The following is a 26643-nucleotide window of genomic DNA, read 5'->3' as shown; positions in this document are numbered from 1 at the left end:
TAGTAGTAGTAGTAGTAGTTGTTCACTGGGATTATTTCTCTTGGCGCCGGTTTTCAGACAAATTCTGACGATACTTTCGTGATCGAGAACAGTAGAAGAAATATGGATGCAATGAAGACAGGCTGGTTCAGCGAGATAAACGACTTTTGGCCTGGTGTATCCTTGTCCCTCGAAGTTGAAAAGACGTTACATCAAGGAAGATCGCAATATCAGGACGTATTGGTGTTGCAAACGTTAGTGACAAATATTTGTTTATAATTTATATTCAACAAATTCTAATCATTTCGTTTGATGAACAATTACAAGACCTGTTCTTATAAATGGATATATTTGGGGTACTATTTGCATGGTTTTGTTGTCCTTTAGTTTTGTTTTATGAATTAGTTTTAGAATCTAACAGTGTTTAACACTCTATATATGTTAATTTATATTAGACAAATTCTAATTGTTTTGCTATTTAAACAATTAGAATACCTAATCTTATAAGTGGATATATTTGGGGTACTATTTGCAAAATCTTTTTGTTCTACAGTTTTGTTCTGTCAATTAGTTTTAGAATATAACAGTGTTAAACATTTTTTATGCAAATTCATATTAAACAAATTCCATTTATTTTGTTCCATAAACAATTACAAAACTTGTTCTTATAATTGGGATTTATTTGGGATACTATTTGCAAGATTGTGCTGTTCTTTAGTTTTGTTCTGTCAATTAGTTTTAGAATATAAGTGTTAAATACTTTATATACTAATTCATATTAAACAAATTCTAATTATTTTGTTCCGTAAACAATTAGAAGATCTGTTTTCTTACAATTAGATATTTTTTGGTTTGAATTGATATCTGCAAGATTATTAAACACTTTATGATAATTCAAATAAATTTGTAATTATACTTTCTATTATATTGCTAGCAAAAATAAATTCATTATATTAAACTCTAGAGTTGAGAATTTACATTAAAAATTCAATTTATCATTTGTTTAATAATATTCATTATTAAATTATAATTTATCAGTATCGATATTTAAACTGTAATAATTTTAGAATCAAATCATTGAAATCCTTTAGGAATTTGCTTACAAATTAAAGTACCATATCATCGAAAAAATTGTATTATTTTTATTAATATTTCAAATGATAACATAATTATTTCATTGATACAGAAAAAGTTATGGGAAAGCTTTGATACTCGATGGTATAATTCAATGCACAGAAAAGGATGAATTTGCTTATCAAGAGATGATAGCTTTCATTCCTTTGTGTAGTCACCCTAATCCAAAGAACGTAAGTTTAAAATGTTGTTTCTTTTTTTATTTTCTTTAATACACACTTACATTTATTTAATAATTTATTTATTAACCTTTTTTTTTATAAATAGGTTTTAATAGTTGGTGGAGGTGATGGTGGTGTTGCAAGGGAAGTTGCCAAACATCCAGGTGTTGAAAGAATAGTACAAATTGAGATTGATTCTATGGTAATTGATGTTTCGAAAAAGTATTTACCCTTTATGGGGGTTGGATTTGATAATCCTAAACTTACGTTAAACGTAGGAGATGGGTTTGAATTTATGAAACAACATTCAAATGAATTCGACGTTATTATTACAGACAGTAGCGATCCAATTGGTATGTGTGAACAATTTTTTAAACATTATACCTTTTATTATTATTATTATTATTATTATTATTATTATTATATATTATATACAATATAAAAGTATTAATATTATATATAGTTTTTTCTATAATGTTTTTATTCAAATTGAAATATATTTGTGTGTGTGTGTGTGTAGGTCCAGCAGAATGCCTATTTCAAGAATCTTATTTTAATTTAATGAAAACAGCATTGAGACCAGGTGGTATAGTTTGTAGTCAAGCAGGTACTGCATGGATGAACTTGGATCACGTAGTTCAAACTTTAAAACATTGCAAATCTGCTTTCCCAGTAGTAGATTATTGTATCGCTTCAGTACCATCTTATCCAACAGGACAAATTGGTTTTGTATTAGGTGGACTTGGGACAGTAAGTATATATCTATATATATATATATATATAAAATATTTTTGTTTTTTAAAATACTTCAAAAAAAAACTTGTTGGTTGTACAATTTATGAAGAATTAATAATTGTTTTCTGTTTGTTTTTGTTTTTTTTTTTTATTAGGAAATGAATTTCAAAGTACCAACGAGGATATTTGAGGAAGAACAATTAGATGAAATGAATTTAAGGTATTACAATTCAGAAATACACAAATCGGCATTCGTATTACCAAGGTTTGTCGAAAAATCATTGAAACCGTACAGGACGACGTGAACGAGATTATCATTTGTTTTTTTTTTCTATTCACCAGTTTTGTTTTTTTTTTTATTGATTTTAAAATCTTCAAGATATGTTTCTATTTGTATTTGACACTATCGATAATTGCAATATTACAACAGTATGAGAAACAAAAAACCACACATCAAACGAAATCACCGAGTTTCGTATTTTATAAATGAAATTTAAAAAGAAAAAAACAAAAAAACAAAACAAAACAAAAAAGTTAACTATGAATTAAATGTCTCTTCGTTTAATTGACAAAACAGTTTGAAAAATGTTTTTAAAAGTCTTGTTGTTGTTTTTTTTATTTCTATCATCAAAACTCAACCTTCCTTAACTCTTTGGGTCACGGTGGGATTAAAAGTGTCGTCCCACCTTTTTGATACACCATAATGCACGGTGATGGGGCATTTTTAGTCCCACCCCTAAAATCTTGCAACAGTTGCATTCTCATAAATTTATATTTCTTCTTATTTACGCAAAATAATTGGTTATTAATTCCTTTGTTTTTTTTTTTTAATGTTTTTACATTATTACATTATGTAATACCGTTATTAATAAAAAATATACCAATTTAGTTTCATTTAAAACATAATCAAATTCCTCTATGCAACATAAGGCTAATTTTATTATCTGAAATTCTATGCAGCAAAGAATTTATTCTCATTGATTACAAATGCTAATTATATATATATATATATAAATATACTGTATAAACATCCTGTATATAATCTAGATTGACAAAATAATAGATTATCGCAGTATTATAAAATCTATCGGTTCTTTTATTTAAACACATACGTATATGTTTGTTTGTTTTTTTTTATTTATTTATTATTAATTAATTTTTATTATCATTCCTACAATTATATATTATGGCACTCTCCCACGTATATAAGAATACTAATTGATGAATAGATGAGTGTCTTTCTCTTTGATGATCTTAATTGATAATTGGTATATCGTTATTGACACTTGTCCACCATTCGGAAGAGTTAATTTTTTTAAATATTTAAAAGAAATAAAAAAATACTAAAAAGACCATAGTGATATATTTGTCAGAATTATCGAAAATTATCAAACCCATTGAACTTATTTTTTTTATGATAACCGAAGTAACACATTTTTTATATCTCTGAATGAGAGGAAAAATACAAAATAAATAAAAAAGAAAAAAATTAAAAGTAATACGTTGAATTAATCATCATAATCATGTTTGATTATTTTCATCATTTTTTTTTTTTTCATTTCTGATCAATGCTATTTGCAAAATTGTTTACTCTAGTTAAAAAAACCTGTAACTTATATGAACACAAATAATATTACTTATGAATAACTAATTAATTGCACTAATCAATCGATCATCTAATTGATCTATATAATTGATAATTAAATTATACATCTATTATTATTATTATTATTATTATTATTATTATTCTAATTCTATAACTTTCTTACAAAGAATTTTTTTAATGTTAATCTATCTTACATATGATTCGAGAGATATTTACTTAAAGATTAAAAACAAGTTGCAAAGAAACATATGTTGTGCCCATAATTATAAAAGTGGTCTAATGTAAGTCAAAATTAATAAAAAATGAGTTTATTAATTATTACACATTACATTATTATAAACTAAATAAATTCAATGTAATTTGAAAACGATATTGTCAAATATGAATCGTCAGATAATGTTTGTTATATCAATATTATTTAGAATTTATACAGTGTACAAATATAAAACTGTAAATATCTCGAAACAAGAGATACATGACTTAGAACCATTTTCATAATTATGGGCACACATAAAAGAGAGAAAATAGAGTAATCCATGTAATTAAAATTAAATTCGATAAACATTTCATCATTACTTTTATAAATTAGACAAAGTTAACAGTTAATATTATTTTGTTTTTTTTTTTTCATTATTAATATAAAATCAGGTTTATTTTCTAAAATATAAAAATGAACAATATTACAAATAATCCATGGACCACCCTGTACATACACACACACACACATATGAAATAATTGATAAATGATAAGAGCCAAGCACTGTGAATAAAACATAAAATTGGGTATTAATAAAAAAGAAAAAAATTATAGATAATAGAAAAATTAACGAAAATTGTTTTACGTGCAAACATTGAACATGAATTGACGTAAGTTTCGATAAAAAAAAATAATAATAAAAATTAAAGAAATGAATGCAATATAATAATAATAATTGATATGTCGCGTTTCTTGTTAATTCATTTTATCTTAAGATAATATAATAAAGCTAAAATTAAAAAAGAAAGTAAGCTAAATAAAGCTAAAAGAAGGAAACTAAAAAAATCAAAAAAAAAAATAATCTAAAAACTATAATAATGGTCACCTAATAAAAAAACATTTCTAATATATATATATATATCATCTATTTGTCTTAGCTTAATTTTAATTAATGAGCAACATTTTGTTATTTGCTAATACGATTCGCAATTACATTTACAAGGCTAATTTAATGAAAGCGCACGCGTTAATTCTTATTTAAGGACACTTTGTTATATTTAATTAATAGATATCATTCTACCTAAAGACGCAAACAATTACGCCAACAAGCACATTTTTTCTTTTTTTTTTTTCAAACAAAAACAAAACAAATCTCAAATGCAATTCTCTCGTGCTAGTTAAAAATACATTTTTCTTTTTTTACTATTTTTTATATATATATATATATACACATTAATTTATCTCTAAAAATGGCGGATTTAACTTTGAATAAAGTTAAAGAAGTTTCAAATTTATATGGTGTCCTTATATTGAAATAAATCATGCGTAAATAATTATTCTATATACATTTCTTCATTTCTTTAATCGTTCATGCAAATGACGAAATGAAAAAAATACATTCCTAATCTCAATTTGGATTATTATTCCAATGTAAAAAAAAAAAAAAAATAAAAAATAAAAATGATACATCGTCCACAGGAGGTATTTTTATTTTGTAAAAGAAATTTGTTATGCGACAAATTCAAGACTGCATATTTTAGTATCATTTTATCAAGTTAATCAAATTCTTTAGCATACATAAAGAGAATGAAATGTGAAAGATTTCATAGAAAGGAAATGTATTACGCACACATACACATTATATTCATTTTATCCTTGTCCGCCCTCGCACACAACACAACATTTCTTATTCGTTAAACACTCGCCTACGCATTTGACTAATTTGTCAGAGCAATGATTCCATAGCCAAGTTACACACGCAGATGAGAAATATATGAAAATGAAAACACCACTCTTATATAATATTTATTTGATAGCATTACTTATTTTTTGTCTCTGGTACTGTAAAAATACGTATTTTATTAATGAATTGAAAAAAAAAAAAGAAAAAATAAATGCCTATGTAAAATATGTATATATATATATATATCTACAAGCAATGAGCAATTAATTTCTAATTAAAATGTTACAGGTTTCATTAAAAGAGTTCTCTAATATAAAAAGATGTTTGTTTGGAATAAAAGAACATTAATGGGAATAAATATAAATCTGTTTTAATCAACAACTCCCATTTTTTTTTTTTTTTTTTTTAAAGATACCAATAAGAGTTTGTTAATTCGCGATATTAAAAGATAATTTATAATGTATTTTGTTTAATAATAATTATAACTTCTCATATGATCTCAGGTATACAAAAATTGGTCAAATATGTTTGTTTGTTTTTAGACCAAATGTTAAAAAAAAAAAAAAGAAGAGAATAATGATGTGATACGTTGAGAGAGAGAGAAGTTACATTTGCACAACATAATTTTTGTCAAATGTACGAGTACACTTTTCGTATGATGAAATTTCTCGTTCTTGAATATACGTGAGAGAAGAACCTTTGTACTTAGCCTGTCTGATGGCAGTGAGTCTACCCCTAGCTTCCTCGAGTTCACGTTCGATACGTAAAACCTCTGACCTTGCATTAATTTCTTGTGCTATACCACCAACCATTCTACGATTTAGTATCAATGATCTATCCTCTTCTTGTTGGATAGCTTGTTGCGCGGCACGCACTAAATTATCCGTTGCCCGTTTAACCGCATTTCCAGCAGCTTGCAAACGTTTCGTACTATCGCTGTCAGGATCAGCTTTGACCTTGCAAGCAACCAAAAGTTGTGCGGTGCTACTTGCAACTTGTTTAGCACTTGAAATTAATTTTTCTTCTGAACTGACACCTTGTACCAATGCATTAGCAGATTCAACGAGACTGTGTGTAGCAGCAGCTACCATCCTTGCTGCAGAAATTAATCCTTCCGACCATTGTCCATCGTCCGAACTGGTTAATGGCGTTCGTGATACTTTTCCGGTTGCTATTAATTCTCTTTGGGCAGCGCTTGCTGCTTTTATCAAAGCCGAGGTTGCTGCGGCTATTGATTTAGCCGCTTCTAAGATCATGTCATCGAAATTCATGTCTTCGCTGGCTTCCTACAGAACAATAATACATCAAATTTAGGATATTATATAAAAATGGTTGTGCAATTTTGAAATTGTGTTTACAAGAGAAGATATTAATTAACAATTGACATTATTTCTAAAATTGAATCAATTACCGATCACAGTTGTTTCCAATAATAATAATAATAATAATAAAAGAATTATATAAAATTTGTATAAAATCTACCTGGATACTTCTTCTCGGTCTAAGACTGGCTAACTTCTTGGCAGCAGCGTCGATACTGGCCGCAGCACCCAACAATTCGTTCTCAGCGATTACGGTTGGATCGTCAGGATCAACCCAGTCGTTTCCTTTCAATAACTCAGCAACGGCCACCAATTCCGTGACGCTTTGAGCAATTTTACGTGAGATCGGTGGTAAAGTATGTTTAGCATCTCCCGATCTAGATGCTATTTGTAATATTGCCTGAAGGAGTTCTCTGTAGTTCATAGCAACGTCATGACCAGCTTGAAGTGTTCTGTCCCTTAACTCGGCCGTTTCCGCACAGTTGTAGGCGGCCCCCTTGCAAATCATCAGCATGTCGCTTATCGACTTCCTGCCCATATTTGCGGCAGCTATGATGTCGTCTTGTTTACAACTGTTACCAGCGGACACTGCCTTTGCCGTTGATATTGTAATACTTTTGGTACAACGTACCAATTCCTCAGGTGTTACGCTATTTCTTTGACCCTCCGAAGTACTCAATGCACGAATTTCTTGAGCAATAGCTTCGATCGTTGATTCCAATGCACGGGTACCTCTGGTGTGTTCATCTTCAACAGCCTTAACAGTTTTCAACAATGACGTCACATTCGTCACCATCACCTAAGAAATTGAAAAACAAGTAACACGTGAGGTTATACTGATATTTCATTCATTTCAATTGGGAGATTGGTAAAATCTTGATGGGAACGTTATTATTTCATTTAGATGAGTTAATTTGTCCTTGCCACTATTGTGCTAAGCTGGTATATTTAAAAAAAAAAAACAGAATCAATTAAAAGCAGAGCGATGAAATAATAAAAATAATAATAATAAGTCATGTGTGCGTATCATATGATGTGATTTGATTTTGTTAGCTGCCAATGAAATGTATATTATTTAGCTTGCTTTTATAGATGTTAGTTCTTGCTCGAAGTACCAGTCGAGAATTGATGATTGGGTTGGTGTGTGTGTGTGTTTATTAATTTGTATGTTCTTTTTTATTTGTTTTATATTGTTTATTTTTAAGTATTTCTTTCTCTCTCTCTCTCTCTTTCTCTTTTGTGTAATACTTTTTCATTTGTAATCGTATTGTTTTAGTTTTTAATCGATGCCAACACAACAGCTCGCGAAAGATCTGATTAAATAAAAAAAAAAAAAAAAAAAAAGAAACAGAAAATCGTCAGTGAGATTGCTTGAAGCTTACACACTGCTTAGGATTATTACGATGTACGTACCCCAATGTTGTGACACTGATCAAGATTCATCTGGTGTATTTTAAACGGTCGTTAAAAATAAATAAATAAATACAAACACACACATGTTGTATATATTACATTATAATCGTTTAGTTTCAATTGTTGATTGCAGAAAGATAAGATTTGTGTATTACATAAAAACAGGTACAAGAGTATTAAGAGTATTTTCAATTTGATTGCATTTATCTCACAACATAGAATATACACAAAAATTGTTGATAATATTTCCAAATTTGTCTATGGTTTTTTCTTTTGGTATCTCTAAAATGATAACACGTTGTGTTATATCATATTTTTCGTAGATAAATAAAACGCATGATACCACAATCCTAGTTTCTTTTATAGGTACTTTGTTCAATTTTTCTTATTTTGTTCAATAATTCATGAAATAATTTAATTTGAAAAAAATATGCTGCATTAGCAGTGTGTGTGTGTGTGTGTGTGTGCGTCAAATTTTAAATGCAGAGATAAATCAGTCAGTCTTATCTTTAGCTTGTTTTTTTTTTTCAATTTTTATTCAACTGTCCCTATTATCAATATTATTTTAAACATATATCTCAAATTCAGTTTTAATCGTTCAATTATCTCTCTTTCTCTCTCTCTCTCTCTCTCTCTTTCTATATCTTCTTGTATCAAATTATTTGTTGATTAAAATGATTACGAATGGGGCGGGGGTTGTTTCTGTTCGTTACATGAGTAAAATTAAATCAGAGGTTGGTTGAGCCGGTTGATTGTTGCTCTCGGAGACGGAGAGCAGACGAATAAGTTCCTCTTCTTGGTCGGACACGAACCAATCAGAATCGGAGCCGCCTAGGTCGCTCAGTTGCATGAATTGTTGCTGCAGTTGTTGTTCTAAGACCTAGCCAGATCGCCCAGACCAAAAGTCGTCAATGAAACGTCTTTATCAAAGTCCACCATATATGTTCAGAATATTTTGACACAGATAAATAATTATAACATTGTTAACTAACACGGAATTACTAAAAAAAGGGACATTGTATATTCGTCCCTTTTTATTAAGAAAAAAAAAAAAATAGAAAAAAAATAAATGAAAAGAAAAGTAGAGAACAATAATAGAAGCTTTTAAATTAGGTTGATTGTAATAATTTTTGTTTGTTTAAGTGAAGACAAAAAAAATCTCATATGTTTTTGAAAATTAACAAAAATATATATTTGTTTATATATATATATATATACTAGCAAAAACACTACTCTCTCGTAAAGATGCCACACACATCAAAGATTATGCTTACGATGATTCAAGGTGGACTTTAATGGCGTTCGTTACGAATTTTGGTCGAGACGACATACCCTACTTTTTCTATTTTTAATGTTTTTTTCGAAAGTTATATGAATAAATTTTAGTGATATAAGATCAATGAAAATAATATCATAATAAATTAGTTAGAAATGAGAGAGATGATGAAAGATAAATACGTGTAGAGAAAAGATGTCAATTAAAGTCCACCCCAAAAAGGTTTAAGAAAACGTTGTAATAAGAAGCTTTGTTCATAGTTAGTCCTGGTGACATTGGTAATGTATTTCGTGCGTTAATTCTGTTAAAAAACAAAAAAAAAGTGGATGGATGCAATTAGTGATAAACATGACGATTGGTTTCTTTCCTAGTTTCAGCTTGTTCAGTTATTTTCCCATTTACTACTATCATTAGATTGTTAAATCAACATACACACAGTCAATAAAATTAGTTTCATATGCGAGTGAAATATTAATATAAAAAAGGAAAGAATCAACTTTTGGGATCACACCCTAATAAATTAAAATATTATTTAATAAAAAAGAAAACATTGTTTTTAGTCACGTTTCCAATGCTTTCTACTACTTCCTTTTGGAACATCGTTAAATAACATTCCACATTAAGGGGATGCGTGTATCTCCTCCTTGACACAAAGCTGCAGCTCCAAATAAAGTTAACATCGAATAAAGCGAGAAACAACGATCTAAGTTTGCTAGTCTTCGTACTATGTACTCTTTCATTAGATCAAAATCATTATAATAGAGTTACAAACATAAAGAAGATGGAATAAATTTAATTTTGTCAGATTATCATCTTACCTTAGCGGAGTCCTTTAAATGTGCCATGCTGGGATCGTTGATGGGTTTACCACTTGCAGCTTTGGTCGCGTGTATCAGATCACCTAACGCAGATGCAACATCTTTGACCGCGTTGATAAGCATCACCTGAGCTTCAGGATTTTGACTACCAAGACTCGCTGCACCATATTTCACAACTTCTGCGAGTTGAACGATCGTAGATACTGAATTTTGTGCTGCTACGGCAAGTTGTTCTTGAGAAGAAGCTGCACCAGCAACCAATGTTTTGGTATCTTCCACCAAAGCTTTTGCAGTTTTCAAGATATTTTCACGATGATCGGCAAAAGTATCCCCTTCGTTTTCAGCATGTAAAGTTCCGGCAGTAGCAAACATTATGGTTGTATCTAGGTCACCGATTATACCGGATACTGTACTAGCTGCATTGATGCATGCTTGTGTACCACGTGAACCAGCTTGTAATGCAGCTAACACTTGAGAAACTTTTTCCGTAACGATCTTGCTGTGCTCGGCTACTTCACGTTGGATGTATACATCACCGAGAGACATTTGACAAGTTCCTGCGGCACGTACGATGTCAATACAGGTCTGTCCTAGTTCTTGAACACCCGTTCTTAATCTGGTAGAAACGTCAGCATTTGATGCAGCAGCCGATGCACCCGAAGTATCACGCGCTAGTTGCGTATATTTGTGAGATATGTCAACGGCAAGTGGTCCCAATCTTGCTACGTCTGTACTTGATTTTGTCGACTGTAAATAAAATAAATTACATTTAGAATTGTATTCGTATGATTACTGATATATTACGAGGATAAAGTATCTTACCATTTCTTGGGCAAGTCGTGCAATTTCTTTGGCAGCCTCGACCATTCTTGTTTGATAATCAACGTAAGAATCGACTGTATCGATGGTAGACATTCTATGATCTTCCAGTCTGACCATAGCTCGTGAGATAGTATCGATCAATCCTGTTACAATTCCGTTAGATGTTGAAATAGTTTCCAATGTGTTTTGTAACTCATGTAATGCATCTTTCATAGATTCGACAGTTTCGTCAACTTCTGCGTGAAGAGAAGTTGCATTTGGATTTCCCCCAGATTCTTTGGTAACGTATATCAATTGTAAGGCCGATTCAGCTACGGTTTTGGTCTGGTCTAGTAATACCATTTGTTGTTTCGAATGTACCATATTTGATGCGGCCCCAATGGCACAAGATACCAAGGGCTCGCAATACAATGCAACTTGATTTACGGAATGTCCAACATTTTCAGCTTCGTATTTCGCAGCGTTGCGCAACGGTTCCAATTTCTCACGTAATTCGCTCGCGCTACTTTCCATTTGATCGGTGAAACCTTGCACGGTGTTATCGCGTCTTGGCATTAAAGCTTGGGAAACAGCGCTCAAAGAAGCGGTATCTAATTCGCGTATTCTTGCCGAAAGTTTTTCTATCGCTGCCTCGCATTCCTTTTGACCCGGTGCTTTGTCACGTATGGATGCGACTAATGACTTGATCGAATCGCTCACGTTCTTACTGTTGTTGGCCAATAATTGCCAAGTTGGAGGATCTTTCGGTGATATGGCCAAACTTTTCGCAACTTGTACCATTGCGCAGGAGCCTTCGATAATAGCTTTTCCAGCACTCGTAATAGGTTCTTGTGCTGCTCTAGCGGCAATCGATATTTTAGCTGGTTGACTAGCGAATTCCGGTGAACTCGCGAACGTGCAAAGATTGTCGATAGCTTCCAAAAGTGGTTTAACAGCTTCCGCACATTTTTCACGATTTATCTCGGAATAATTACGATCGAGAGCTTTTATTTCGTTAACCAATGAAGCAGTGGCGTTAGCTACATCTTTTGCGGATTGTACGAAGTGACGTTTGGCAACTGGATTGCTGGTTTTACTGGAAGCTTGACGACAAGCATTGCACAGTGCACTGGTATGTTTTGCTATCATCGTAGTAGCTGATACGACTTGTTGTTGACTACTCGTTGGATTACCGAGACTCTGACAACCGGTATGAATGGCTTGAGCAGCCCTGAGAAATTGTGCTTGATCAACTAAACCAGGTTTACCAGCGACCGATGTTGGATCGCTAACTCCAACTAGATAAGCCGCTTGAGCAGCAGCTTCGATCAATCCACAAATCGATGATGAGACTCCTCTAACAGCTACGGAAAACTGTTCGTGTTCCGATTTCTTAGCATGATTTGCGATACCTGTCATACCGTCCCCAAGACTCTTACTCTTTTCCATGACGATTTCCAAACATTCGAAATAAGACGCATCGGAAATAGGCTCACTAGGATTATCCAAAAGTGATGCCATCGATTGAATATTTCTGATAGCGCTATCGCATTCATTTTGTCCTGGTGCTGCTGAAGTGCACACATCAACTAAATAATTAATAGAATCAGTTACCGCTCGAGCAGCAGCAGAAAGTTGGTTCTTTGCATTTGGTGCACTAGGATCGGCGGCTACTGATTTAGCTGTTGTCAGAAGTTTGCTTGATGTCATGCTAACGTTTTTCAATGAAACCACCATTTGGCTTCTAGTTTCTACAGTGGTTTGACTTGCCATTTCCATACCAACACCTAATAGATCTCCAAAGGCATTAGAAAATTGTTTGGAAGAACTTGCCAATTGTACCGGTGAACGAACCGAAGAGACGACGTCCGAAGAGGCATCGTTCAAGTTGGCAGCTGCATTGTTAAGATCACTTTGCAATTGTCTGTAAAAAAAAAAAAGAAAACAAAAAGATGACAAAAATAATTACATTAATATTCCCGTTGCAAATTCAGTGTAGATAAAACTTTTAAATGTAGTTGTACCATTAGTGAGATATTCAAAGGTAGATAATAAGTAAAATGAGGACAATAAGTGTTATCAGTAAACGTAAGACCATTTAAAAAAAAAACATTCCGATAAAAACTTACCCATAATTCTTATCAGTGTGCGGGAACTCATTCATATTGAGAACTTGACTCATGTCATCTATCGTACGAATTGCATCGTCTACGTCTCTCTGACCGGGTAGACAAGAAACGCATTTGTTCAAAGAGTGTGACACCTCTTTGGCAACAGCAGCTAAATTGGCTTTATTTTCTGGATTATCTGGATTTTTCAATGCTCGTCTGGCTTCTTGGACGAGATGCAGTGATCGGAAAATGACATCGTCCGCAGTCATTAATACTTTCTTTTGTGTTTCTGGTTGATTGGACGTTGCAGCAACACCACGAACGGCATACGTAAGATCTTTTAATGCCGAGGCTGTTTCTCTAGCAGCACTTCCAGTATAATTTTCGTTTCCTTGTTTTGCAGCTGATAAAAGTTGAGCCATAGCATAGCCGACATTCTTGGAAGTCGAACCAAGTCGCAATGCCGTGGATTCCGTAGTTTCTTCCGGTAATGGTCTCAAGGAAGCAGCTTCTACGGCTTGATAAAATTCTTTTAATTCATCCTTCAAACTATTTATTAATTCTTCAGCAGCATCTAATTCTAATCCACCGCAAGCTTCCCTGGCTCGTGTAACAGCTGATCTCAAGTCAGCCAAGGAGGAACCAAATTGTTGAGATGTATGATTCAATTGCATAGCCGATGCTTGATCGTTGACAGTAGGTAAGACAGCTCTGGCAGCTTTAATTACGGCACTGCCCGGTTGTAAAAATTGTTCCGCGGCATTAATGAGATTTAATTGTGCGGTAGGATTATCAGGTTGAGCTTGAGTACCTTTTACTCCAGCAACTAAATGTGGTATATGTTGTGCCATAGATCTACACTCGACGTTCAATTCTTCTTGACTCGCGTGATTCGTATTGTGATGTACAGCACCGGAAGCAGCAGCGATGCATTGTGTTGCAGTTGATGCCGCTTGTTTAGCGCAACCTTCCAAACGTACGATTAATTTTCTACGCAATGCAGGAGTTGCCGCTACCGTAGTAGCCGTTCTCAATTCTTCGGCAGCTTGTCTAAGTTGATCTTGCATTTTAGCATCGTGTGGACTGCTTGTACATTGTCTAGCAGCTTCAACCATTTTTGCAGTAGCGTCGGCTAAAATTTTGGCTGCTGCTAAAAGACGTCGCTGTTGTTCTGGATCGGATTGTCTTTCAGCTTCACCTTTGATACTTTGAATCAATTGTGCTGTAGCTTGGCCAACAACTCTAGCCTGTCTGACCATTTCACCGGCATCACCAGTGCTAGCAAATAATTTATCAGTTGCTACGAGAATCGTTTCAACAGCACCTTCTTGAACGGTTTCCTTGGCACGTTCTCCTCTAGTTGCCGTTTTAATATGATTCAAAAGATCGTTCAACGTTCTACTGACTTCGCTTGCCGCTGTACTCAATTCTTTCAACAAGTTTTCATCGTTGCAGGTTTCGTTGCAGACTTCGACCAAACCTTCGACAGCTTTCGTTACTTCTCTAACAGCATTCATCAATTGCGTTTGACAAGCGGGCGAGTGTAAAGTTGGTGCAACTACTTTCGCACAAGCTACCAATTGTGAGGTAGCCAATGCACATTGAGTAGCAGCCGATATGACTTTGTTTTGAGTAGCTGAATCCTCGCAAGTAGCCGCGATGTTTTTAGCTTTTAATACCAATGCTGCAGTAGTGTTAGCTACAGCTTTAGCCAATGCCAACAACATATCTTGTAATTCGCGATTTGAATCGTTTTCCTCGCCGATGGTCGTCAATACTTGATGAGAAGCCTCCCCAACTCGAGATGCAGCGTTCAACAAGTTCTGTCTTGGCTGAAAATTAAAGTCAAGAAAAATTTGTCAAAAATCATTTGTCAAGACACGTTGCTACAGATGACACAATGACGTAAAACAATATTAATGTTTGAAATAAATTTCTCGATAAACTAAATATGATTAATCGCGAATTTGATTGCTTACGTATTGTCCATAAAGAGTAGAAGTTATGTAGAAAGGCTGCAGGTAACAGAATAATATTTCATTTTTGTATCGAAAGGACAAATACTGACATTATCATCATCATTAAATCAAATGGCACAGTATTTACATTGATTTTCTATTATTGCTATACTTATTGATATTCAAATATCATTCTAAAGAAAAAAACAACTAAACTTACCTCTTTAGTTTCCGGTTCTGTTGCCTTGAGTAGATCAGAGAACGCGGAACATAATTTTCTCGCAGCATCGAGTAATCTTTCTCCGGACGATTCGTCATCCATCAATGCAGCTATCATTCTTACACCTTTCGTCATTTCAGGTAGATTCGTTGCTATAGTTGTTATAGCTGCACCAACTGCAGTGTGATCAACGTCATCAGCTGGGCCCGAGGTCAACGTAACAACTTGTGCCGTAGCAGCATTCATTGCTGCTATCTGTGATCCTACGTTTTGTTTGTGCGTATCTATGGTTTGTTCGATCCATTTTAGGGATGCTGGATCTGTACCGAGTTCCGGTAATTGTGCTTTAGAAGATAATTCCGTTTCTGCGATATTGATCACCTCGTGACCAGCGGTTATTGTTGAAAGTAAGGCACGTTGTGGTTCCGACAGGACGGATGTAACTTTTGTTTGCTGTACCTGTGTTTTTTTATTTAATTTTTTTGTTTTATTATAAAAATATTTATTATATATCTCGCAAGAATTTTTTTCTTTTCATATTCCGTTTATACATTTTATAATAACAAGCGTTCGTATATTACGCGATACAAAGTTACCCCGTTAGAATTTTTTTTGTGTATGTGTGAATCAAACAACAAATTGCAACAAAGTGCGTAATAAGAATAATCGGATGCATGCACGATAAATAAATAAATAAATAAATCGTAACGTGAATAGAAAGAACAAAAATTCTATCGTGATTTTCATTGAATACCAAGCGAAGTAAGAAATAAATTGTTAAATGGTGATAATATATATATATATATTCTGAGATGAAAGTAACTTAATAGAAAAATTTGCGCAAAACTAAAAATGAGAGGTGGAGGGGGAGCATCGTCGTGTACCTACTCTGTGTCCGCAATAGAAGGCGTCTAGCATGAAAATAAATTTAATTTTCAATTAGTTTCTTTGACATTTCAAATGTTTCTATATTTTTGTTTTGTTTATTAATTTTGTTTTCGAATGAAATCTTTTTATTACTGATTATCATAATCAATTGGTACTTCCTGTATAATCCATGGGTACGTATGATGCTTCACCTAAGTTATGATGTCATTTTAAAAACACAGAGTAGCTGCTCTGCTAACGCGCGAACCATCAACAACGATTATAATCAAAATTAGAACCGATGGTTTATGATTGGATTTAAAAAAAAAAAAAAAAAACAAATCAAATCAACCATTGAATTATAGGCTAAGCTCTTTTTTTCTTTTTTTTTTTTCAAAAAAAAAAAAAAAGCTTTTTCGAATTTCTTTCTAACAATCTTACCATTGGTGGTGCATGTGCGATGTTGACTTGTCCGCTGACGGTTGTATATTGAGCTCCACCCATGTGACCAGTCCCATATGGTCGAGCCCCTATAAATTTTGTTCATGCAGTCTAATCTATGATCATTTTTGTTTGTCCCATATGTACAATGAACAATTTGTCAGGATTCTTTTGTTGGTTGTTGTGTTTTTTTATTTTTTTATTTTTTTATTTTTACACTACCGTAATATTATACAACTCACATATCCTTGAGTTAATAAAAAAAAATAAAAAATAAAAAGAAGGAAAAAAGAAATAAAATAAAAGTAAATTTGTTGAAAACTACTGAGATAAATTACTTATGAAGCCATTTACAAAAGCTAGCTTTTTTCTGGCCTAAAAATTATAGCCAACAACTATATATACAATAAAAGCTTGTATATGCTATATGTACAAAATTATATAATAAATAAAATATGTATATATATATATAGGAATTAAATTAAGAATTCGAACGTGCATGAATTCTTCGTTTTTGATTGAAATATTTTTGTATAATAAAATAGAAGAAAATAAATAAATTAAAATAATTAAACGTAATAGCTGGGAAATACATGTAATCATGTTATTTAATATGACGCTAATTTATCTAACTATGGGACATCGATTTGTATTGTTTAAAATTTTTAATAATATAAAATATTTGTTTATTTAACTTACCATCTCCACCGGCTCTTATAACTGCAGGAATTGCTACCGAAACAGCTTCAACGTTTCCTTTTCCAACGTTGCTAGTCTCGTGTTGCATTATTGTTGCTCTAAATAAATAAATAAATAAATAATAATATTAATCAACAAATAATATCTGACTTTTGTTCTGTCAAGTTTCCTACTTTTTCATGGCATTAGAAGTAAGCCACTTGTCATGTTCGTATTTTTGTTTTCTCAAAAATTGTTCCATTTTATTACACACAGAGATAACTCAAGTGTTACACTCATGAAAGATTATTCTGAAGTACGATCTCAACTATCTCTCTAATCAATTATGACATATCAAACTTACTAATTTTATTGTTTAATATCAATTATGATAGTTCTTCGTAAGAAAAGTTAATTAACACGTTTCAAACTTACTTCAGTGGTGATACGCTGTCTTCAACCATAGTTGATCCTTCATCTCCTTCGATACCAAAATGGTCTTTGCCCTTTTGTTTCTTCAATATAATATCGATGTAACCAGCGATAAGTTGTAATATTTGTTCAGCTTCTGTAGTTTGTACGCTGTAATATTGATCAGAATAATCCCCAAAATCAAGGGTGAACGTGTTAGGTGAAGCACCCCAACGTCGGACGGTAGTCAATGGCCATGTTTTTAAAATTTCTTTCGTTTTTTCGTCCAATCGTAATACTGAATCTTTCGTAACACCGAGCAAACGTGGTACGAGTTTATTTTTACCCTTCATCTTTTCTTTTACCAAGAAAAACGTAACACCATAAGTACTCAATGATCTGGCAGTTTTCGTATATAAAACTTTGGCATCAAGTTCTGACAAACCAACGTGCTTTTTGTGCTCGGTAAATACCTTCTTTTCAATACCTTTAACCTTGACGTATGATGTCGGTAAAAATTCTTTTAAACTACAACAAAATAATTAATAACATTTGTAATAATAATTTTATAGAATGGATTGAATTATTTTAAAGAAAAATGTTACAAAAAAAACTTACTCCAAGAAACCTGGTTTGTGTTTATCTTCCTTGTGATCACCGAATTGTATTTGGCATTGTATTCCTGCGAATATGCATGCCTTTTCTTGCGTAACAGGATGAGTACCGTCTAAAATTGCATCTCTAGCTTGTACGTATAAAAGTGACAATTGCAATGGATCGCGACTGTCGATGTTTTGATCGGAGAAGAAAAATTTTCTTCTCAATAATACAGTTTCCGATTCGTCAATACCTTGTTCGCGAAGTGTTTTACTTGGATCAATCCAATTAACTATAAAACATTAACAACAATAACAACAGGGAATGAAATAAAGAACAAATTTTCTTTCATTTAATTAAAATAAATTTAAAACAAATATGTGACACATTGTAGTTTTGTAGATTTGATTATTTGTTTTTTGATATTTGAATTTACCTTCATCGTCAGTTTTAAGTTTCTTCCTCAATTGATCCATCTTGGCATCTCTCTCACCTTTGTCCTCCTTTCTCCTTTTCAACGTCAGTGTACCAAAGTTACCGGGTTTTTGATTTTCCGTTTCTTCGTCTACCAATTCGCGTACAAGTGAATACTCGTCGTGGTTCGTAATACCAATTTTTGTGCAAATAACAACCATTAAATTAGCGACTGGTTGACTGTCATCAACTAATAATGTTTTCAACGTTCCATCCAACATTCGTACTCTGAGGGTCCGTAATTTACGACGATATTCCAAAAGATCACCGTTTCTTAAGATATAATAATCGAGATTTCTTCCTGGTTCTAACCATACACCTTTTTTTACATCTTCATCGGCAAAGAAAAGACCATAATCTTTGGCTAAACACAAATGAAATTATTATCGTTTTAATTTTTGTTTTGTTTTATTATTATTAAAGGATTATTAATTATCTTATTAGGGTAAATCAAAAGTTCGTGCGTTTGAACCTGTTGAAATTTTATTTCAAAACTGCAGATACAATGAATTGTATTTTTGTAAAATTTAATAAACAAAAATACAACTGCACAAACTTTTGCTACCACTTTAATGTTCAGACTAATTAATTAAATAATAAATTTAAACTTACGTTGTCCCATGTTACTGGCTTCTGCTAATTTTTCTCTTATTATACGGCACGCATCGTAAACCGAAGTACTTGGATCGAATTGCATCATCTTAGTTGCATTTTTCTCCGGAATGGAGATGCGTAAAGATAAAGTGGCCATTGCGAATGCTCGCAACAAGGACGATTTTTCTCTATTCAAAATGAAATTTATTCTAGTTATTTTATCATTCAAGTAAACGCGCGTTATAATCAATGATCTGATTTAAACGATTGAATTTAATAACCATTAATAAATAAGTAAGAGAGAACGATAACATTGAAGAAGAAGATTATAAATTCAACAGTTACATTCAATTCATTTATTTTATGCATTCTAAATCTTAAGTTTACATATTTCCTATTTAAACAAACTCAACAACTAAATAAAAAATAAATTGTTAATTAATTGTTATTATTAATATCATTAAATAAGTAAACCAAGTAACAACATCAGCCACTAAATCATGCAATTGTTAATATTAACCCTTTGAGTGGTGAATACTTTTACCTAAAATGTTTTGTAGAAACGAAATAATTTATTATCAACCAAATTCTCTAACAATAAATTATATTTAATAATTAACATTTGTATTTCTGAATATAATATAATTTAATGAATATAAATGTAACATTATTTTACATTAATATTAAACAATAAGTATATGCGTCGAACAATAACGCTAGTAATTTTTATCAAACGCATATATTTGTCCATAGCACTCAAAAGGTTAATTATTTAAATAATTAAAACAACTAAAAACATATCTAAAAAAGTAAAGTTACATTATAATATGATTATTATGTAAATGTTCAACATGTTGCACAGTGTCAATTTTGTGTTCTTGTTAAATTGGTGACACTAGTCAACCGATCACAGTCAAAATATTCAAAGTTTAATGATCTTTACGTCACGTAAACCACGCAACATGTTTTACAATTAAAAGTAGTAGAATGAGAGACACAAAGAGAGAGAGAGAGAGAGAGGGAGTAAATAAAGGCACGCATATGAAATAGACGTGTGACGTAGTGTGGTGGGTAATAAACACTTTCACGCTACGTTTGGTTTTGCATGTGAACGAACTAACAGAACTGGGAATAACAGGAAAGGGAGCGGACGTGCATCATATTTTAGGTGTTATTTAAACGAGATAGCAAGTTAAAATTGTCTGTGTGTGTGTGTGTTCTAAAAATGCCGCAAGCGATATTTAGAAAAAGAAACAAAAAACACACACACACACACAAAATGAAAATAAACAAAATAACTCACTTCTTTTTTCCTTCTTCCTTTTTGCAACTTTGTTGTTGTTTCTTTGACACGTAATTAGTTGGCTACTTTTTTTCGTTATTCGTTTATTGTACAGAAAATGTTGTCGATTCTTCGATTATGATACCACAATTGGACCACTATCAATGGAATCTATTAAATTATAAAAAAAAAAAAATATTTAAAATATATATTTGTGTTTGATAATTTTGATTATGAAAATAATTGAATGGAAAATCTGAAGAAGAAAAATATACATCGTATGACAAAATATTTTCTGAATAATGAAATTATTTAGTTTAATAAATTAACTTTTGAAATTTTTAATTTGTAAATTAAATTACATTAAATTCATTAATAAAATCATTACAAATGTTATTTAATTTGTTAATTAAATTACATTTACCACTCAAATATAATGGTAAATGAAACTTTTGTTTGAAGATACTTTTTTTAACGAGATTTCAACGTCAAAGTAAGTTTTGTTTTTTTAAATAGAATGTCTAGTTTATTTCTCCTGAATTTTGATGCAGCATGAAATTTTGCATAAAATAAATATAAAAATTATCATACTACGTAAGATGTAAAATGAATAATTGAAAATTTTTCAGACAATTTCTTATTTTCTTCGTTCGAGAAATGTGTTTTATTTTCGTATAAAAGCATTGTACTCTTAAATAGCAGATAATAAAGTGAATGATCTTGAAGAAAAGAGAATAAACGAGGAAAACCAAGGACGTTTGAAAGTATATAATATATACATAGTATATAAACGAAGCTATCGACAATATACGGGCGCCGATAATGGCGTCGCGACGACTTGGCGCCATTTTCCGACGCTTCATTGAAGACGACCTAAATAAATAAAAAAAAAAAAGAAACTCTTTTCAAACTTTCATCCAAAATTATTAAAATCACCATATTAAAAAAAAAAATAAACCTTAAAAGACAAATACGATGGATTGTAATTACGCGCTGTTAAAAAGCAAAAAACGAATGAGACGACATTTTTTCGCGTAATTTTAATTTGAGGTGGGGAACAAAAAATAAAAAAAAATAAAAGTCTCCGTGTTTACGCAACCACCATGTTTGTTTTTTCGTGAAACGCAGAGAGAGTTTTTTTTTTTTCAAGTCGTATATACCTAAATATATAAACATGCGGACTGAAAGCAGAAGCTTGTTCATAGTTAATTTTCGTGAGAGAGAAAGATAAAATGCAGGCTCGTCTACAGGCTGATTCAAATAACCATAACAAGGCATATTTATTTTTTTGAGTTACCATTAAAAAAAAAAAAAAAAAAAAAAAAAAAAGAATAGAAGATAAATGATCCTGGGTGGAGTATATGGTCACATTTTATTCGCTAGTATGAAATTGCATGTGAATTCTCAATCATATTTTTTTGTTTCCTCTAGCATAACGCAATATTGCATGAATGCAAGAAATGATTGCAACTAACAGAAAAAAAAAAACAGAAGAAAAATAATTAAACATTAGGGTGAACCAAAAGTTCATGAGAGTTTATTGTGTTGTTTAGGATACTGCAATATTTGTCAGATTTAGTATGGAAGTGAAATATTAATTTTCTCTAACTTAATATTATATAATATATAATTAATTATAATATTATAATATTATATTTATAATATTATTATAAATATTAATTTTCTAACTGAAATAGAAAAAAATAAAGAAAAAATAATTAAACATTAGGGTGAACCAAAAGTTCGTGAGAGTTTATTGTGTTGTTTAAGATACTGCAATATTTGTCAGATTTAGTATGGAAGTGAAATATTAATTTTCTAACTGAAACAGAAAAAAAAATAATGAACATAATATACTAAATATACTAATAAATAGACTAAACCCAAAGTTCGTTGGTTTATTCTGTTGTTTGAGATATTGCAATTTTTGTCAGATTTAGCATGCAAGTGAAATATTAATTTGAAAAAAAGTATAGACTCTTGATTCAACTTATTATATACTTCGTTTTACAGTAGCTTTAACAGCCTGTATTTTCAACGTAAATACGTATATCTGCCTTGCGGACACTCGATATTTACCAGAGAGGAGAACAGAACAGTATACTCTTTAAAAGCGTATATGGTTTTAACCTCTTAAGTGGAGGCGACGAGCATGCTCGTGGAACAGCAGCAGCAGCATGCATGCATGCATGCATGCATACTTTCGTTGAATGAGTATGATGATGGATGTATCCTCATCACGCATATACTACCGATTGCTATTCTGCCTGTGTAAATCATGAAAAATGGTGTCTTTTTCAACACAGAGAAATAGATAGTTAATTATGACAAAATTCCTTCTAACTTTTCTTTTATTTTCTATAATGAAAGAAAAGAAATAACGTTTAGAATAATACCATTTGTTTTTTTTTTTTAAGTTAAGTTTAAATTTTTAAGTTAGTTCTCTTGTTAAGTATTTGTTTATTGAAATAAAACTTTATTAGCGTATTTAAATTTCATTGAATTTTATGTTTTTTTTTTTTTTTTTACTGTTTTATCTTTCTAACTTTTCATAACTAATTGAAAGGTACGAATAAATGTTCAAGTGTCATAAAATTATAAACGATACTCTCTCGTTTAATTGCACTAAAATATTAAGTAACTTTTTTATGATATAATTCATTCATTTTGATTCATTCATTATCGGATTTTACTACTGTAATTATCAATGGCAAAATTACGATTTCTTTCAATGAAATTGTCATAGTAATATTTTTATTCAACTTTTTTTGCTCATTCGTTTAATAAAAAGAATTCGTTTAAAAGAAGAGATTCAATATAACAGTTAATAAATGTCCTACTTGTTTCAATCTTTCTTCATTAATAAAACCGATAAAGTATTTCAAGTCTAGAGTATTTTCTTTATCAAATACTAGGGGCAAAGATCGAATGTATACAGATGATCGTAATAAATAAAGAATGGTATAAATAACTGACTATACTGAACTGATTTAACTAACTGATTCTAAATAAGGGGTTGAGAATAAATATTTGTAACCAATAAACGACATTAGGATTTTCAATATTTTAAATTTAAACTAACAGATATTACATAACAATAATTTTCATTGAATATTCCCTAGTAGCACAAAATATTGAATACATGTGTGTATTTAATATTAAAAAGAGATTTAATGTTTTTTTTTTTAATATTAATTTACTTATTTTACTATTAATTTAATTATTAATTTTAAATTTTAATATTAAATACACAGGTATTCAATATTTTGTGCTACTAGGGTTATGTGTTAATTAAATTAATATAATAAAATATTATAGAATACTACAAATTTCAAAATGACTTATTAACTTATTAATTGAATGATTTGTTAATCAAATTAATATAATAAAATATTAAAGAATACAACAAATTTCAAAATTACTTATTGACATATTAGAATAACGAAACACACACGAAAATGTGTTCAGACAATTGGTATAATAAATATGCAAATTAACAACGATGTTTAAAAAAAAAAATGGATCTCTAAAGACAACTCATTGTCGGCGTTAGTTTCTATCCTGTCCTCGGAATGTAAACGAAACGTGTCTTGAGAATAAATATCTTTTCTAAAGATGAGATATCAAATCGGCATAATTATGCATCATCGTTGGCAATGAGTTCTGAAACTAACAAGATGACCACAGCTAAACTCTTCTTTGAATCTTACGTTATAATTTTCGTGGAAATCTTACGTATACATTCAAAAGTATATATATGTAAATGTAAATGTATACTCGTGCATCTGTAAAGATCTAATTACGTGTTCCTACTTATATGTGTATGTGTATTACGTATATTTAATAGAATGTAGAACTATTGCATTCACGTGCATGAATTCTCTTATTACCATTTTCTGTTTCAGACATTTTTATGTATGATATATGTGTGTTATATACTTATGTGTTATACGTAAATACATATGTTGCATGTATGTGTTAGAAAGACTACACTGAAGCTTCTATTTATAAGACTTACACCGGAACTTGACTTTCCGTCTGCACGAAACTATACGAATTGACGCAATACTGTTTTGTCACCTTCTTTTATCTCTTCGTCATTTCAGGAAGTTTGGAAAACGTGGTTGAAAGAAGAAGACTTCAGAATGGTTGATATATAGATATATATGTGTGTTTGTGTGTGAAAGTATTTAAACGAAGGAGAGACTAATGTGGGTATGTAAATAGAAAATTGTTGTTGTTTTTATCATTGTGTATGATTTAATATTTTGAATTCTTTATCTGTGTTTATCTTTTAATATATATAGATATATTATATATATTATTATATAATATCTATATTAATATAATATTAATAATTAATATATAATATAATATTATATAATAATAATAATATTATTATAATAATAATATATATAATATTAATATAATATTAATTAAGTATAATTTTCTACTAAATAAAATGATTTCAATAAATAGAACAATGTAAGATAAATTGAAATAATTATTATTATTTATAATATTATAAGAAATTTCTTTGTAAAAGCATTCTGTCTTATCGTTTAGATACATTTCTTATTATTTGATTTTTCTTGTACTCTTTTCTAGAAATATATCTTTATCATAAGTATAATAATATTTGTTTATCATATCAAATAATAGTTGATTTGGATCGTCTGTAAGTAGTACACACTTTGAACTACTTAAATCATGTTTAATAATTCTAAAAAATAGAAGAAACAAAAGTTCTCAATAAGAAAAATGTGTAATAATTCTGAAAAAAAAAATTAAAATACATACTCAGAATGAAGAACTGTTAATTGAAGTCTTATCTTCCTATATTTGCTATATCCAATATACATTCACTCATAAAATATAAAAACTTATATCAACAAAAAGATAACTAACACAGAAGCACAATAAATCACACACAATTTTTCACAATCAATCCTTCTCACACAAGCATTCACTGTCATTCATTATAAAATCACGAAAAAAATGATAGGGTTGAAAAAAATTAAATGTTTTTTTAAGTAAATATTTGATGATGTGATCCATGAAAATAAGTAATAAGACTCACGATTCAGAGAGATTAAGAAGAATAAAAAGAATAATAATAATAATAAAAATCAAATTAAGATGAATAAAAAGAAAAAGAGCTGTCAATTTACCACGGTACTGTTGTGAATCATGTCTATTTCGGGAAACACCCGTTGGGTGTCCCTCTGCTCTCTCATACAGTTATGTATGTTCCATAATTTTGAGGTTAACTCGTTCCAAATAAACGAGATTAATAATTAAAATTTACAAGAATAATTTTACTAGAAAATTACAATTGTACAAATCAAAATAAAATATAATTTTGTCATTGCAATAAATGAAAAATATTTGTTTTTCGGTAATTCGAAAGCACCACGAAGAATAAATTCTCGAAAAAGGTAGAAGTAGTAGTAGTAGTAGTAGTAGTACGCCCATTCGTTGAAGTTTCTCTATCCAGTTGAAAACGAACCGAATCGAACGAATAATTCGAATAAATTCGATTTCAAATTCGCGAGAGATCGAACGAACTAATTGAAGTTAACTGTTACTCACTGTTTAAAACTAGATCCACAAAACACGAAATGGTCCTCTATATTTTTTTCTATCTTTTTTTTCCTTATTTTCTTTGCAGATATTTAACTCGCCAACTCTGAACCACGACAGACAAGTCCGACGACAACACTTGCGACTCCGCCGTTCCGGTTTCGATCGTTCCTGGCCTTCTGGCATCAGGAACGGCACTAGCATTGTGTTTTTGGTGGTATCTTTGGCACCCTACTTACTTTCATAGTAGCATTTGATTTATTTTTTTTTTAAATTTCTATCTTAACGATTTTGGTAAGCTT

General features: G+C 30.8%; 2 protein-coding genes across 6 annotated transcripts in view; one reads left to right on the top strand and one right to left on the bottom strand.

Moving 5' to 3' along the window:
* The window catches only part of SpdS (Spermidine Synthase), a 45436-nt gene extending 40163 nt beyond the window's left edge, over window positions 1-5273 (top strand). For both annotated transcript variants that reach the window (XM_015331449.2, XM_015331448.2), the window contains exons 2-6: window positions 58-233; window positions 1166-1286; window positions 1381-1627; window positions 1795-2024; window positions 2165-5273. In XM_015331449.2, the coding sequence (XP_015186935.1) occupies window positions 103-233; window positions 1166-1286; window positions 1381-1627; window positions 1795-2024; window positions 2165-2314 (879 nt within the window). In that variant the 5' untranslated portion in view covers window positions 58-102 and the 3' untranslated portion in view covers window positions 2315-5273. The remainder of the gene's footprint in view (window positions 1-57; window positions 234-1165; window positions 1287-1380; window positions 1628-1794; window positions 2025-2164) is intronic.
* rhea (Talin_middle and talin-RS domain-containing protein rhea) lies at window positions 2960-26643 on the bottom strand. Of its 4 annotated transcripts, none has more exons than XM_015331442.2 (15): window positions 26351-26636; window positions 20780-20929; window positions 19495-19664; window positions 18845-19246; window positions 18430-18700; window positions 17836-18339; window positions 17422-17519; window positions 16723-16811; window positions 15415-15873; window positions 15216-15251; window positions 13255-15068; window positions 11147-13049; window positions 10325-11071; window positions 6978-7616; window positions 2960-6781 (listed from the first exon to the last, which is right to left on the bottom strand). In XM_015331442.2, exons 3-15 carry the CDS (start codon window positions 19631-19633, stop codon window positions 6101-6103), a joined length of 7782 nt encoding a protein of 2593 aa, XP_015186928.1. In that variant the 5' UTR covers window positions 19634-19664; window positions 20780-20929; window positions 26351-26636; the 3' UTR covers window positions 2960-6100. The 4 variants fall into 4 exon arrangements, with proteins under 4 accessions (XP_015186928.1, XP_015186933.1, XP_015186932.1 ...); XM_015331447.2 differs by lacking the exon at window positions 16723-16811 and adding an exon at window positions 16303-16325; XM_015331446.2 differs by lacking the exon at window positions 15216-15251.

The sequence above is a fragment of the Polistes dominula genome, unplaced genomic scaffold (assembly GCF_049000335.1).
Source record: "Polistes dominula isolate Pdom_NZ unplaced genomic scaffold, Pdom_raw_medaka scaffold_35, whole genome shotgun sequence".
Taxonomy (NCBI): domain Eukaryota; kingdom Metazoa; phylum Arthropoda; class Insecta; order Hymenoptera; family Vespidae; genus Polistes; species Polistes dominula.
This window is presented reverse-complemented; position numbering and strand designations above follow the sequence as displayed.